The 16671-nt window shown below is 38.9% G+C and overlaps 1 protein-coding gene across 1 annotated transcript in view; it reads left to right on the forward strand.

Annotated features, from left to right (window-relative positions):
• Positions 1-16671, forward strand: part of LOC104353746 (transmembrane protein 132D) — a 269150-nt gene that overhangs the window by 163063 nt on the left and 89416 nt on the right. Inside the window, exon 4 of the mRNA XM_086474139.1 lies at positions 12801-12984. Coding sequence (XP_086330265.1) covers positions 12801-12984 — 184 coding nt within the window. The remainder of the gene's footprint in view (positions 1-12800; positions 12985-16671) is intronic.

Consider the following 16671-nt stretch of genomic DNA (forward strand, 5'->3'; position numbering starts at 1 on the left):
GGAGCAGGGATTTAAAATCCCTAAGTGCTTTTAAAATGGAGCTTGATAAGTTTATGAAGAGATTATATAATGTCGTGGTTGCAGTAGCAGGGAACTATCCCTATGGACCAAGATCTCTTCCTGTCCAGACCAGCACGTAAACGCAACTCTGCCTTCCTGTGCTGCAATTTTTTCATCGAGAATGAATGATCATAGTTTTCACACGGACAGCTGGTCTTTGTGTTTGCTTTAGTAACTCCTAGACCACTTGCATAAATACAATTAGGATCTCTTGATAAGCAACTGCTGAAGGTCAGATAGGAAAGGCAGACCTCACCAAAGAATGGTGACTGAGTGTACTAACATACATAAATCAGTGCAAATTCTTGCTATTGTCTACACTGTTATCTGCTCTGGGGATAGTTTGCTGGTCTCAGTACACGTTCTATTGGATAATTCCCTGCGGTATAATAGCCACAATCAAAACCAGCCCTTGCTATTTTCTTCATTGTAATTCCTCAGCTAGTATCCAAGGATTGCCAGGACATTTGTATCCTTTTCTATCTCATCAATCCTTGTAAGCTCAGGTGCACCTCAACCTAGGGCTCAAAATGGTGAAAAGTCAGGTCCATCAACACTGGATACAATGAGACCCAAAATAATAACACTGCCTGACTTAATGGAACAGTTCATGCTACTGAGAACATGAGTTCTCTGAGCTTTTGAACTCAGACAATGTCATAAGTACATCAAAAACTATGATTTGATTTGACAGGACCTAGGACTCAACTGCAGACCTGTATCATCATCCTGTCTGTATGATTTCATCATGGCTATCGGATTATCCCAAGGTGTATAGAGGGGAAACATCTGCTCAGATACTAAAACTGTACCATAGCTGGAGCAGAGAAGGGTACTGTACCTTGAATGTTACAGCCAAAGTAATTTAATGAGTGTACCTCTTAGCCTACCAGGTAAAGGTTGAAATATGTTGATAAAGCAAAACAAATGTACACACTGCAGCATATGTCCAGACATCTGTTCCATACTGCCAGCTTTCACATGTACAGTGCACAAAACAGAGAACAATATTTGCATATGCACTTACAGTCATCTTCAGTTGATAAAAATTTTTAGAGAACACATTGGCTTTCTGTATGTCCATATAATTCCCAAAATAGTTATATTTTACTAAACTTTTAATATTTATAGTATCAATCAGGTCTTTAGGCTCTTTCCTATATTCGTTTTTTTTTTTTATGAGGGTCTTATTTCCTCTTATAGTACAGCACATACTGATGACATTGAGGAAATAGATGCTGCATTTTAAGCAGCTTGGTTGTGCTGAAGCTCACAAGTGCTGTGCAGCTAGCAAATGGGATTGTGAAGGTGAATGGGTGAAAAGCAGAGGTGGCAGTTTTCCATTTAGTACTGGTGATCAGATACTGTTTCGCTGTAGGATAGACAGTCTTGGAAATAGCCTGGCAGGTTCAGGTTTTAGTAAATGTAGTCTCTTGATATCACCTTTCTTAGCATGCCTCCTGATCCGTTATTTTCACTGTAAGAATTCGTTTGTGAAAGGAGCTTTCTTATCATTGCATATTAACACCGTCTTTCCATTAAACTTGGACAGAACAGCCTGTAAAATCACTTGTGGTGGAAGAGAACAGAAGATGACTTCTAGTTACTTGGTCATGACTTCAAAGAGCTGATGGAAGAGAAAACTCTGCTCTTATGCCTGCCTGTGTCCCTTACACCTGGGTGTTAGTGTATGAAGTTGTTGTGGTTAACCCCAGCCAGCAAATAATCCCACCCAGCCGCTCACTCATTCCCCACGCTGGTGGGATGGGTCAGTGAATTGGAAGAGTAAAAGTGAGAAAACTGGTGGGTTGAGATAAAGACAGTTTAAGAGGTAAAGCAAAAGCCGTGCACGCAAGCAAAGCAAAACAAGGAATTCATTCACCACTTCCCATCATCAGGCAGGTGCTCAGCCATCCCCAGGAAAGCAGGGCTCCGTCACGCCTGATGGTGACTTGGGGAGACAAAGGCCCTAACTCTAAACATCCCCCCTTCCTTCTTCTTTCCACCCAGCTTTATCTGCTGAGCATGACGTCGTGTGGTCTGGAATATCCCTTTGGTCAGTTGGGGTCAGCCATCCCAGCTGGGTCCCCTCCCAGCTCCTTGTGCACCCCCAGCCTCCTCACTGGAGGTGCGGGGTGAGGAGCAGAAAAGGCCTCGGCTCTGTGTGAGCGCTGCTCAGCAGCAACTAGAACATCCCAGAGTTATCAACACTGTTTACAGCTCAAATCCGAAACATAGCCCATACTAGCTACTATGAAGAAAATTTACTCTATCCCAGCCAAAACCAGCACAGAAGTGCAGGTCTAAGTGCTCAGGCTGTCCCAGCATTTCCGTAAGATCACAAAAAAGGATTATAAATAATATGCCTTTGGAAAACTGTGTGAGAAAATTTAAACCGTTCAAACTTAACCCAACACTGAAATTGGCCCTGCTTTGAGACAGGCGTTAGACCAGATGGCTTTCAGAGGTCCCTTCCAACCAAGATTACCCTGTAATTCAAAAACGTATTTCAGCCTAAAGTTCTTTCAAAAAGCTGCGGGAGGGGAAGAGAGGCAATGTATATATTCTCTCTTCAGTTTATTTTTCACTTTATTGCTTAAAAATAAGAAATAAAAGAGACGGTGGAAGCTTTTTATTTTAATATAAAGGAAGCTGGGAAGCATTTCTTTTTTAATTCTAAACTTGGCAGATACTGAACATTTGGGTAAAGAAAACATCAGTGGTTTTTTTTTTTAGTTGAAAAGAACTTTGCACTTTTGCAAGATGTATGAGTTCAGCAGAAATGCTTGCTGAACAGTTCACTGCAGAGGAAGTTCCTATAGTTGAGGACACTAATCTCATATATTGGATATGCCTTGGCAGATCTCTCCAAAGCAGCCACTAATTTTGAAATATATTGAGGCCTTGAGTCTTGTGAAAGGTAATGCTGCTTTTATATATAATTGCATTTGTTGAACCCGTGTGGACACTAATAAGCAAAGCATAAAAAAGGTATGTTGTAGATCTCACCTGGGAGACATGAATGGAGCTACATGCTAAATATATTGGATCTTCTGGATTTGAGACTACAATTAAATTTTAGAAAATATGAGTAGAGGAGATAATTATAAAATCATTTTGGATTCTAAAGCTAAATGACCAAGATGGGCATCAAGGAGAGCAGCTGATGTCTGAAGCATGGATCGTAAAGCAGCAGAATGCTGCATCTTTGATGTGAATGCGAAAATAGTAACTTAGACTGATAAGTACAACTTCACACCTTTTAGACTAGTTTCTCAATGTTGTCAGGCTAGTGATTCCTTGCTTGAACCTTTTAAATGTATTACATTTGCTAGAAAAATATAAGTACTCTATCAATGTCAACCATGATAAACTTACATAAGAGATTTATTAGGAGTGTAATTCAGAAGATGAGCAAAAGCGTGCAATCATGACAGGAAATAACAGGTAGAGTTAGGGGCATAAGATTTTTACTCTTCAGCACCTCATAGCACCTTTGATTGCTTCTACCCAGGACTACGATCACTACCTGGAAAATGTTGTTGTAGACCCTGTGATAGGCACTCTGTAGAAGACAGAATTAAGGGTGTTTATACATATTCTGTGTCTCCCCTTTTGCAGAGGGGTGGCTCTCACAGGACCAGAGTCAATGACTGGATTGTCTCTTCATTCAGCTCAATTTTGCCTAACTGTATTTGGGCTGGTTTAGCAACTGAGTGAAATCTCAGACTTGAGTGCCACCTGCGTGGGCACATACATCCACGTGAGCCAAGGACTTCCCTTGGGCTTGTGTGCAGTCATCACAATTCTTGAACTCAAGAGAAGCTCTCTTATATAGCATGTATGCAGATAGCTTTATCTATATGGGTGCCTTTCGGGGATAAATAATAGCTACAAAAGACTTAACCTGAATTCAGCAAGTCTAATCCAACATATATTTATGCACAAGTATAAGTTTGTTCTTCATGTATATAAAGGTTTTTAGGTGGATAAATATTTGTAGGATGAGGAATGAATTTTGCTGCAGGGTAGTGTACTGAGCACAGTGCTTGGTCTCGTGATTTAGTAACCTGGGATTACTCAATAGCAAGTATTTGCAGCACTGGCCCTGTAGTTTTTTACTATGAAAATAGTGGGTCTTATTCCCTGCTGATCAGTGTTATATTTGTGCAACTCCTCCTTTCAGCGAAAGGTTTCTTTTGTTTTCAGGAGACAGTGAAGTGACAGTGACAGAGTTAACAGTCTGAGAAGGTGTAATGTGAATGAAATATGTAAGTCTTTTTTTAGGGACACTCAAGACTGGTATTATCTAAAGGCTTAGGTCTGGAGGTCGTGACATATAAGAGTCAAATTCCTGTAGCGCTGCCAGTCCTGGGCAATCCAAGGGTATGGAGTCAACACATCCCTTCTATCTGTACTGAAGTGTTATTTAATTGAGGCCTTTATACTTGATTTTCCTACGTGTAAAATTACTATTATGTTATCTTTCTCTTATTTTTTGCTTTCGTCAGTTACGACAACAATCATCATTTTGTGCATTTGTCTTGTACTAGTCTGAGCCTTAGGTGGATCCTGTAGAAACGTTACCAATTAATAACAGCCATTTGTGGCAGTATGCCTGGTTTCCTCTTTTGCAGTTTTATCACACCTATATGTGAGTTATGTTGTATTTGTTGTTATTTTTATGCTGAGGACAATAAAAAACCAGCAGGTAGAGAAACTCAGATTGACAATGTATTTCCTGTATTTTATTAGACTTTGTGCTGTCAGTAAAACCGTTTTTTTTAGCCCTGCAATTCAATCCCACCTGCATAGTAACTGCGGTTTTTCTGCTGTTGCCTCATGATTGGACTGCTTCAAAAGTTCTTGATGTTTACTGACTACTGTGTTGAATAATTTATTGAATGATTATTAGACTGGATGTAATAAAGTCAATGTTGATTTATGATTCCCTTAGCATAATGTGGTAAATGATCACTGGATTTACTATGTCAAGAGATGCTCAGAATCATGGTTCTGAACTGAAATGCTGATTTGGTGGGAAATTATATGTTAAATTTGCATTATATTAAAAGGTTTGCTAATTTTTACCCACTTCTGAACGGTTTGAGTTATGTGGGGAAAGTGCTATCAACAGCTGGAAAATTGTATAGTGAATAATTTATTTGAAAATAGAAAAAAAAAAAGTCAAATAAATAATTCAGCGTGTATTTCTCGACCAGCATTGCTGATGTCATGCTCCAGAGAGATGGATCAATTTTTTTAAAATAACTTTATTACATGATTAGCAGAGTCATTTTTTCATGATTTTTCTTGCTAGTTGGTTCAGTTCATATGCTGATTCCTGAAGAAAAATGACTTTTCAGCCTACCCATCACTGAATTTCTAATAGTAAGATGACAATGAATAAAATTAAACTTTAATGTACTGCTGTATGTACCACCTTATCTTGATATATCAGTGGTGAATAATGATCTTTGCTGTAATGCAGTGGGCTAGATTCTGCAGATACTGTTTTTTTAGGATACTCTGTCTGACCTTGGGAAGGTCCATGCCCCAAGCTGGATGCCTCATTTCCTGTCTAAAGCATATCTTCCATTTTGTTATTTGTTTAGACTGGGACCAGGGACTGAGGCATAGAGAATGTATATACTAGTACACTGGCAACAGATGGTGTAGGTATTGCACTACATTGTTCAGTTTTGTTTTAATAAGGTTCCATCTTTTTGGGTAAACTCAAGCATTTTATTTTCAACTGCAAAGGAGAAGTGGAAATCCTGCTAGCCTTGACAGCTAGATTCCTATTTACTGAATGAATTTGGGAGATTATGCATTGGATGTGCTGAGCTCACGTTCTGGAGCTGAGCTGGCTCCTCAGCTGGTGAAAGCTGGTATCATGCTGTTAACTTGTTACGTTTAATGTGAGATCTTGCAATATTAGATTTTTACTTTAAATCCTAGTTATTGGAATGAAATAGTTTACTGAAATTCTGCAATTTTTATCCTGTATAAAAGCTTTTCCAAAAAGCTGAAAAATGTTAATTGATTAAATGCAGAGGGACTTTTTACAAGGGCATGTAGTGATAGTAGGATAAGGTGTAATGGCTTTAAGCTGAAAGAGGGTAGATTTAGATCAGATGTAAGGAAGAAATGCTTCATTTATGAGGATGATGAGCCACTGGAACAAGTTGCCCAGAGCAGCTGTGGCTGCCCCCTCCCTGGCAGTGCTCAAGGCCAGGTTGGATGGGGCGAGGAGCAAGCTGGTCTAGTGGGAGGTGTCCCTGCCTATGGCAGGGAGGTTGGAACTGGATGATCATGAAGGTCCCTTCCAACCCAAACCATTCCATGATTGCACTCTAGCTCAGAAACAAGAAGGAAAATATTCTTTAAAATAGAGGATTTCTCTTTGCCTGTAAGATTATTTTGAGGGCTTTTAGCTTATCGTTGTTGTACATGTGAGTCTGGTGAAAGAACCCCAGCCTGGAGACATAAGGCTTCCAAAGACTGCACATCAGTAGTGGAATACTTCTCTCCGCCTTGTCTTCCCATGTTGTATTGAAGAGTTCAAATCTTGTCTGAAGGAGACATGTTTGTGTGCATTGCTTTAGGGTAGGGTACCTGCATGGGAAACCTAGAGGTGGCATGTTTTGATTGCAAAAGTTAAAGATGAAATGCACAAAAAAAACCACATAAAAAAGAGATTAAATGAGGATGTGACGTTTACACCCGTCGTTATCTCCTGCAGAGGGATTTTTAAAATACCACTGGCTGAATTGGAAGAAGTTATCAGCATTTCCAAAGCAATGGCTTATTGTGGGGTGATGAGCACCAAAGAAAAGCCTAAATAAATTAGCCTACCATAGCACATAATGTTCCTTTCTTATTCTGTGCTTTTTATTCCTCAGATGCCAGTATTATGGTCTCCTTGTCAGTGATCCCACATTTCTTAACTTACACATCCCATACACGTAATTTCTAGGATGCTATCAAACATGCCAAGCAGAAGTTCATTGCATTGCAAGTGCCTGTTTATGCAGAAGAGATGTGATCTCTATCTCTCTGGCAAATATGGAGAGGAATGCAAATGTGTCCCCCTGCCACAACAGTTTGACTCTCATGTAAAGGCTTCTCAAAACAAACAAACCCCCCCCTCAGAAATAAAATTATGCTCTTACCCACAACTCTGTTTTCAAGAATTTGTTAAGAATTCAGCAAAGACTAGACAGGCAATCTTCTGTTGAAGATAAACTAAAAGATTATCAGAATTCTTTCCTGACTGCTTTAAGTATAGGTGAAAAGAGTGACTCAACTGAGAACGAAGTTTGAAATTGTTTTCTTTTTTTGGCTATTGTCTACACTAGCTCCATTTCCCATTCATCTGGATTTTTTAGCTGTTTCTCACAAAGCACCTATGCACTTCAAGCCCCATTGTTTTTTTTCTGTCATTCTCCTTTTATCTACCTTTCATAGAATTTCATTCTCTACTTTTCTATCTCTCACATCCTCTGTAACAGGCCATTTTTCTTTTTCTCTTGGTGATTTTTTTTTCCTTAATTTCTTTTATTTCCTTCTTTCTTTTTTTCATTGCCCAAAATCTGTTTAGGTAGGAAGACAGTATGTTACTCTTGCGTGCTCTCGGTAGCATTGCAAAATAGATAAAGTCCACAGACTTCTGGCACTGCTAGAGATATGCTGCTATGGAGGAGTATAAGTGTAATGCCTGTATACTATAGGCATTAGTGTTGGGGGAGAGATTAGTAAGCAGAAGGAAGGAGGTGAAAAAGCAAATATGCTGAAGGAAAGGCTGATTCTCTGCTGGTCCTTTTTATTCCCTTTTGCCTCCTCATGTTCAGTTAGGAAACAAGTACTCTTTAGTGATAATATTCAGGGTAATGGCTTGCAATTCCAAAAGGGATGGGCAAAAAAGGTTTGTAAAACTGCTTTTAGTGAAACTGATTAAATTTTGAAGGAGACGCTTTAAAGAAAACCCCAACAAACTACGTCAGAAATTGATTGTTTCAGAAAATTGTGGAGTTTTGTTACAAAATGGCAATGCTTTGTTTTCACTGCTCTTTATTATCCCTTTATTCTACATCTCGTATAATTTTATATTATTTCCTACCACAGAAGGAAGAAGTTATATTTAACACATATTGCCACTGTCAGCTCTGTGCAGTGGCAGGGCAGATGACAGCAAGCCTTAAAACCTTTCTGCAACCCAACAGATAGAGCTGGAAATAGCTAGCATGGTGTTTTTATCTGGTATGGCAACATAGCATGTGATCTTACTTTCACCCAAAGATTTGTGCTTACTTTTAAATCACTTTATTTCTGAAATGCCACCTTACTCCATTTTGTGTGTATAAATCATCTTTTACACTTTGTGGTGTATAAATCATCTTATCCCTCGTTTTATAAGAAAGTAATTTTCAGTTTAACTTTCTCTCCTGTAAAATGGGGATAACAGTTTCCGCAAACTTCCTCAGGTCTCACGGGGTCAGCTGTGCTGCTGTCTCCCTTCTCTCATACTATAAAGTTTTTCCAGTTATCCCTGGAAACATTTCTTCCTTTTCTGAACACTGCTTTTCCACCTCTTAGCCTGGCCTGTGCAGCATTTCAGACCACAAACTCTTTCGATACCCAGCAAGAGATGTGCTGGAGACCTGAGTACATGCGTGGAGGTAGAAAAGAATACAGATTACCTTCTTTCTCTTTTATCCCCAAGGCTCTTTCATTAACATTCCTATGATACATCTTATTTAGCATATTCATGGCTTTAGGCTTCTTGTGTCCATTATAGCCTTCTAAAGAGAGTGATAAAACTTTATACATTGTATTGTGAGAAACATTACATACCCAGTCATTTTAGTAGGTTCAGAACGAATCTAGTTTAGGGAGCATTATACAAAGATCAAAACTGATACCACAGCTAGTGAAACCAGGAATGGGATGCTTGAATTGACTTAACACTGCCAACATCCAGTAGCTATTCTCGGATTTACAGGGTCTGTTCTTGAAAACTGTCTCTTGCAGGGCATGCCGTCCCTGGAGACATAGAAGAGTGTCTGGTTCTTTCTCTAAAGAAACTTGGCATAATGGCACAGGTTAGCAATTGGCCAAGGGCCTTGATAACATCCTCTCAGATTTAAAAGGACTCCCAGGCCAAGAGGGCAGAAGAGATATTTTTAAAAAATATATAAATATTTCTGCCTCAGTCAGGGATGTGTCGGAAGCAGCAGGTGCAGAATTGCTCTGTGGAGGTAGGAAATACTCCCCTAGAGACAGAAGAGCTCCCCTTTTGTCTGAGCTGCTTGATCTTTTGTTAGATAAGGAATAAAAGACATAATAAGAAATAAAGCACGAATGTGCCTGTGCTGTCCTGGTTGACAGGAGGAAAGACCAGGCTACTGCATTCCAATGAAGTTTTCTTTTTTTAATGTGTTCCTTGTCTTCAGGTTGGGCTAAGACCCTTTAAACATGGCACACAGTTCAGCAGGGCTGTGTTCATGAGGAAGGTTTATTGGCACCACAATGGACTCTGTTACAGTTTAACTCTCAACTATAAAGAGCAAAACCCTATGTGAAGAATTTGACTTTAAATTAGCACCAAGAACCATTTTGCTTTGACCACTTTTCAACTCAGTTTGGATTGCTGTTGTGAACCTTTGGGTTTCTCCATCCTAAACTTTCTAATTCTGTAGCTTTCCACATTGTACAACACAGTTGCGATACTCTTGATAGCAATAATGGGTTTAGTGTTAGCAAAGACAAGCCGCCAATATGCTATTGCATTATAGTGACCATAAAGTGTATGCCTACCCTAAAGAGGATTAGGCAGTGCATCATTTTGGGTAGCAATGGCTGACTACCCACTAGAAATATTCCTATTGTACCAAGCAGCCTTGACTTTAAAAGAAAAGCAGCAAATATTTTTATGTGACTGAACTCCAATAATGAATACTATTGGTCCAAATTTCACAATGTACACTTTTTAACCGTGTTTTCTGAAGGGTAACTTTTTGGCTTACTTCTCTGTTGAAGAAGTACAATTGCTAAATACTGCTTAGGAAGGCTCTAAATTGGGGACACAGATGCATGGGACTTGTACATGGAAGGATCATCGTAGTAAGTGACAAGTAAAATAATTAAACAAAAGTTCCCAACCTGGTGCTGACAGCCTGGGTCTGATCATAGCTCATGCAATACTTTCACATATATATTTTATTTATACACCTTTAGGAACAGTAATGAGATTCTGATTGATTTTTGAGGTGTTTTGTAATCTTGTCATTTGGAGCTGTTTAGTATTTCGAAGAAGAACTAGTTCAAATAATTTCATCAAAATCACATTTGGTAGCAAAGTGGGTTTTTTTTTTGCTACAAGAAATGCTTTGTTAAAATACTTGTTTTGAAGGAGAAATTAAAAGAAATATTTCCATTCTTTTGGGGTTACTGTAGTTGTGCCATATGGGAGCTGTAGTTTAAGAATATAAGGACCATGCTCCACTGCTCTCTCCCCACCTTTTCACAGGATCACAGAATGGCAGGGGTTGGAAGGGACCTCTGGAGATCATCCAGTCCAACCCCCCTGCTAAAGCAGATTCACCTTCAGCAGGTCACACAGGACTGCATCCAGGCGGCTTTTCCACTGCCTTTCTCTCCCTCCTCTGTTTTCCTGTGTCCTAATCGCTTTACTCCTTTTTCCCTAATCTCCAACATACCTGGAAAAGATTAAGCTGATTGCCTTTTTTGACAATCATTTGTTTTTTCCCTGGTATTCTGCCCTGCAGTCACCTCCTTTGCAGCAGTCCCTCACTGCTGTTGCAGGACACATTTCTGGTGACAGCACCAATTCTGCAAAGGCGGTGACTGGTAGTAGCAGACACCAATGCAATAATAGGGAAAGGCACCCTGAATAGAATCACAAACCCAAGGTTCATTGTATGAAGATACAATTAGTTCTTTAAACACAGAAACCGTGATAGAACATACCGTACAAAACAGGATCACTGCCAGGTATTTATAGGCAACGCATTACCCGTTCTTGCTCATACAATTAAGGTAACTGCGTTTCAATAGTCACAGCTGCATAAAGCAGCTTTCTGATCCTACCTAGGTCAGCAGGAAATAAGACTACATTCAGTGCTAGTTTAGAAATTGTGCTCTTTTTTTTCTTTTTCTCCTGACATGAAGAAATGAGAAAATGAACACAATGTGTTTCATTTTGGAAACACAGAGGCTCCTTTTAGATTCCATCCAGGATAGCAACGACTCAATACATCTGTTAAAATCAAACCTTTAAGATGATCAGATTAAACTCTTCAAGCAGTAGCTTTGGATAAAGCATTGGATTTAACCAGCATGATAAAAATATCTGAGTATTTTGGGAAGGATCCCAAACTGGGGCTGTTGTCATGACTGGTCTTCTTAAAAAATATGCCTAGTTTTAGCTCTTTTTCCACATAAACTGGGAAAACCTGTGTGATTTCAGGCATGTTCTGGCATTCTCTAATCAGTTGCTGTAATGTTTTCCTTTTCTCTAGCTGCACTCTCCAACATTTAGTGTTGTGCCATTCTTTCTCTCCTTGAATGCTATCCTGCTGGATGAAATTCTGCTCTTTCCTTTCCCCTCCACACAAACACTGAAGATCTGTTCTACCTTCAGTGCTTCAGAAGTAAAAGCACTGTCATTCTCTATGTCCCCTGGATTTCTGCCCTGCTAAGAAATTCTGCATTCCTCAACAACTTTACAGTAAATGAGTATTTTCTTGTCTCTATAAATGCCACTGGACTATGGAGCTCACCTTGCCAAGATACACAATAGAAACTTTACTGCATTGCTTTCTATACAGTAGCTGATTTTATAACAAGCTTTGCAGAGATTGCACCAATGAGCCCCTTTCCAATTTTCCCTCTTTACATTTCTGCTTTATGGCATCCACTTACATGAACCATGTAGCCTTAGGAAGGACAGCATGTAAAGTCAAAGTAGCATTGATAAGGTATCAGTAACCTCAATGTTGCCAGAGTATTCTGGAGAATCACATATACTAACTTTGTTCTTTTCTAGTGTGTTTTAATCAAGGATCCTGACAGGATTAGCCAATATTAAATAATCCAGTTTTGTAACTCTTCTCCCACAACAAGCTAAATGAGCTATAATTCCTAGTTTAGCAAAGGAAAAAAGGAGCTTGAGACAGACATTCACAGCAAGGTAGCAGTACAGCCAACAATTAATCCCAAATTTTCCAGTCCTCTGCTCCCTGCTGCCCTGGTTCACAGACCCCATCCTGAGCTCTGACCTCTCTTCCATGCTTCCCTTTTTAAAAAGCAAAAAGTACTTTTAATGCAGTCATTTCCAGGAGTGATTCCCTTTAGATTGCTCATGTGTTGCTTTAACAGGGAAAAAATACAATGTGCTTGTTAAAGAGAGAGCATTGTAGTCAGGATTTTTAGTCTGTAGCTTTAGCCTTAGCTTTATCTTGATTTGGTTTTGTTTCTCCACTGGTAAAATGGAGCGATACTTAGTGATCCATGTCACAGAGTGTTACTAAGCCACTTTGAATGTATGGGAAATCTTAAGACAAGTGCAAATGATTAATTCATTATTAAATCCATCATGCCACCAAATCCTCTCTTTGGAAGAACCTTAATCCAATGTTTTATTAATATGAAAGCAATTATATTGCTGGGTTATCAGTCATGTGAATGGAACATTTCTTTTTCTTTCTTTCTTGCAGTGCGGATGGTCCTTCCTCTGAAATTATGCAGATTGATTTTGAAATTGAAGACCTAACTGATCTACCTGGGACCCAGCTCATCACATGGCAGGTAGAATATCCTGGAGATACAACATCTGATCTAGGAATCTCCAAGATCTACGTAAGCCAGAAGGACTTGGTAGGAGTTCTCCCTTTGGCTATGGTAAGGAAGTGTCTGGCATTCTGCAAGTTTTTAATATTGCTTTACAACTCTAGTGTCTGACAGATGCAAGTGATCTGCTGAAAGGGGTGGGGTGACAAAGTTTCAGCACCTTGAGAAACAGATACTAACTTCTGAAGTTTGCTTCATTCAGTGGTGAAACCACACAAGGGGAGACCACAGCTTCCCACAGAAGGCCCAGTCACGCTCTCATTCGCTCACACCGACTTCTTGGAGGTGGAAGCTGAATTCGTGGCATTTCCAGTGTTCAGAAGTAACTCTTGATGTTGCATGAAGTGGCGTACTTGGACACTCATTTCAAATACTCTTACATTTGGTCTAGTGTTTAAGGACTTTTTGAATCACAATTTTGTCAGTTCTTAAATTCTAACTCCGTATTCATTTGAGAGCGAGAAGAGAAATAAAAGTCATGTCGTGACTTCTGAGTAATTTTTAATTACTTGGAGAACACAAAATACAGGACGTATCCAACTGTCTGTTCTACATAAATGCATTCAAATGGGTTGCCTCACCATCACAGTGCAACCTAGAGGGCTTGAAAAGTATCCGTTCCTTTAGCCTTGTTCTTACCTAAAAAAACCTGTTAGATACGCGAATTCCAAATACAAACAGAAATTTTGTGCTCTCCCCTTCACGTTTCTTCATCGTCAGTGATGAAGTATACTTGTCTAAGGTCAGGCTTGTTCCCCATTTTTGTTCCTAGACAATCTATTAGAAAATATTGACACATTATTACTTAGCACTGTAATAAAAACAAAAATCAATCTCAGAGCATTTAAAAAAATGTAACCTGGATCTTTGCCTAGTAATAGTCAGTTAATTATGATGTTATTGATGGCTGAAGGTGTTCTCTGCACTTCCAGACTCCCTTTATTGTTATTCACCAACTTCAGAAATACTCAGATGTTGTGATTCTTTGTTTCACCAAAAATATTTCTTTTTGTTTGTAATGGCTCGTGCTTTCATTGCCAAGGTGTATATCACAGTTGAAATAGCTGTCCTCAACTGGTATTGTGGCCATCTAACAAATCAGAGTTGTATAACTAATCCCTTTGTTTTGCATGACTGTTTTCATGGGCTAGTTCCTGCTATCGAACCATGGGTGATCTCTGCTGGTTTGTTGTTAAGAGGCTTTCAGGTCTGCAGATGGGACCCTGATGTGCAGTCACGGGAGTTCTGCACTGTTGAGGGTTAAGACTTTAGAGGTGATCTGATTTACATAATCTGAGATGTGTAGGGGGTTTTATTCACTCCATCCCTTAATAAGCAGATTAAACTTTTCTTTCCTAATAGTTCCAATGGTTGCAGAAAACACTAGTTCTCATACATACCCACGATCCATGATTGCTTTAACAACAAGTGATATGGTGGCAAAAAAATAGTTCATAAGACCAAAGATGGATTCTCCTGGCAGTTGCTACAAATCAACTCACTCTCTTCATTTTGATCAAAAGATTATTAAAAAGCCCATTTTCCAGAAGCACAAAATTTGATGCTCACAGGTCACGTGAAGTCTGTAAAGTTATCGGTGACATTTTACAAGGCAACAGGTGTTGGAATAATTGCTAAGAGAGAAAGCAAAGGTAAATGACAAGGGTCCCCTAATTACTGGTACACTGGGAATAGTTTTAACCTTCTTTGCAACTGGGGTGTCAGGGAAGAAAATCTGTGGTATCACAAATCTCCAAATCTTTGTTGTACTTCACTTTATTCTTGGGAAACGATGATTCAGGTGCAGACCTTTCAAGACATCTAACTTTAGATTAGTTTGGTACTTTGGATTTCCCTGTGTCTTAGCAAAGCCAGTTGGTAATTTAAAAATTCAAAATAAAAATAAATTTAAAAATTACTTTTCCGTTTAAGAAGAACCACAATGAAAACAAAGGGTTATATTATTTCTCTGTTTCTGGAGACTGGGGTTAATTTGGGTTTGTTTTGCTGGGCTTCTTAGTGGAACATGTAGTTTCATGTTTAGAAGCACCCAACAGAAATGCTGTTGAATATTTCAATTACAAGTTAATTTTTCAAAAGAATAATTTTACTGCTTTAACATTAGGCAGAGCTTTGTTCTTTTAATAGACTAGCACATACCACCTCTACACCATCTTTGTTTTCTCTAGATTTTTCTGCTAGCTATTATGGGTTTGTAAATTGCAAAGTAGAAGACTGGCCAATTTAGAGCTTCCTGTTTTCTTTTTTTTGTGTTATGAAATGCTGCAATGGAAAGACTTAAATGTATATGCCAATGTCAGGAAACACTGGAAATGCATACCTTCTGCTGAGATTATTAGGACATTTGCTGCACTCACCTTACCGTTCTCCAGTGCATTTTTTTTTCCTATGTCATATTAGCCTTCCAGCTTTGGAGACCCCTGCAGGGCCCTACACCGATAACAGCAACACAAGTCACAGAAGAGCACTCAAGGATATTGATGACAAAAGCTGTAGGGTATATTTTAGGGATGTGTGGGTACTATAAAGGCTGATATTTCTCATACTTTAATAACACCTTTTCTAATTTTAAAGTGTAGCAGAACCTGTCTTGGTAAGTTTTCATGGGACCCCAGACGGCCCTTGTTAGTAGAACGGGAATAGCATGGGAGAAGGCATTTAATTTAAAAATATTGTAAGAACCTGTGAGCACCTGTTTGGTTATTTGCAATGCATTATCCTTTCCCTTAAGCCTGATGAAATACAGGCAAAGATGTTTATCCAGGGTTATAAAAAATTATTGGCCTTTTACCATGATTGCTTTGCAGTGGCTTTTATAGCCACACAGCAATGTCTTGCCTTGTTGACAGAAACTAAAACATCCTCTAAACTCTGTGGAAGAGACAGATATTAGTATGATATAAGATTCTTCACCAGCACAGTTTTCACTGTAATTTGTGCATTTCTTATGGACAGTATTCAAAACTCTCCCCATTTCCCTGCCAGCTTTCTTACTGCAAGGTCTGTTCTCACCGCTGTTTCAGGTAGCATGTGCAAGGAAAAGATGAAGAGAGGTCTTAAGGACATGTTGATCAGTACAGAAGTTATAGAAACAAAGAGTGCTTTATTCTGGATGTAGAATTCTGTACAAGGAATGCCAGAGGATTACTCCATGGTAATGATTGAAAATTTGGCACTTGAAAAAAATATAATCACAAGTGAATAGTGAAGAAGCAAAAACCTTCTATGTTGTTCTTTGTTGGCAATTAATACATATTAATTCTCTTTAAATATCTTTCTCTTAACACTCACCTGTAATAGGGTATCCTTTGAGACTGAAACCCTAGTACCTCTTAAGACCTTTGAAATATGGTATTAGAAAGGCATGTGGTCCATTTGTTCATTAACTGTCTTGAACAGGCTAAACTGCTGAGGTTTTTTGAGTTGAGGGCCTGCAATGTAGCGTGACAGCCAGTGAGAATAATATGCCTGAATCTTCTAGAATATGACATTATTTTTTTATTGGCATCCTAAAGAATCAGCTTCCAGTTCCTATTTGGCTTCTTCCTGGTGTTTCTTCCCTATTTTATTTCACTCTCATTTTGTTAGGTGATGAATAGCAGAAGTTTAATCACTCGAATTGTATATTTGCTGCTATTGATCATGGCTGCTTTTTAAACATTCTGTCAGCTCTTTCATAATTGTGGTGTTCACCTTTTGTTGAACCTTAATGATTAG

This window comes from Leptosomus discolor, chromosome 16, assembly GCF_034619465.1.
Source record: "Leptosomus discolor isolate bLepDis1 chromosome 16, bLepDis1.hap2, whole genome shotgun sequence".
In the NCBI taxonomy this organism is placed as follows: Eukaryota; Metazoa; Chordata; class Aves; order Leptosomiformes; family Leptosomidae; genus Leptosomus; species Leptosomus discolor.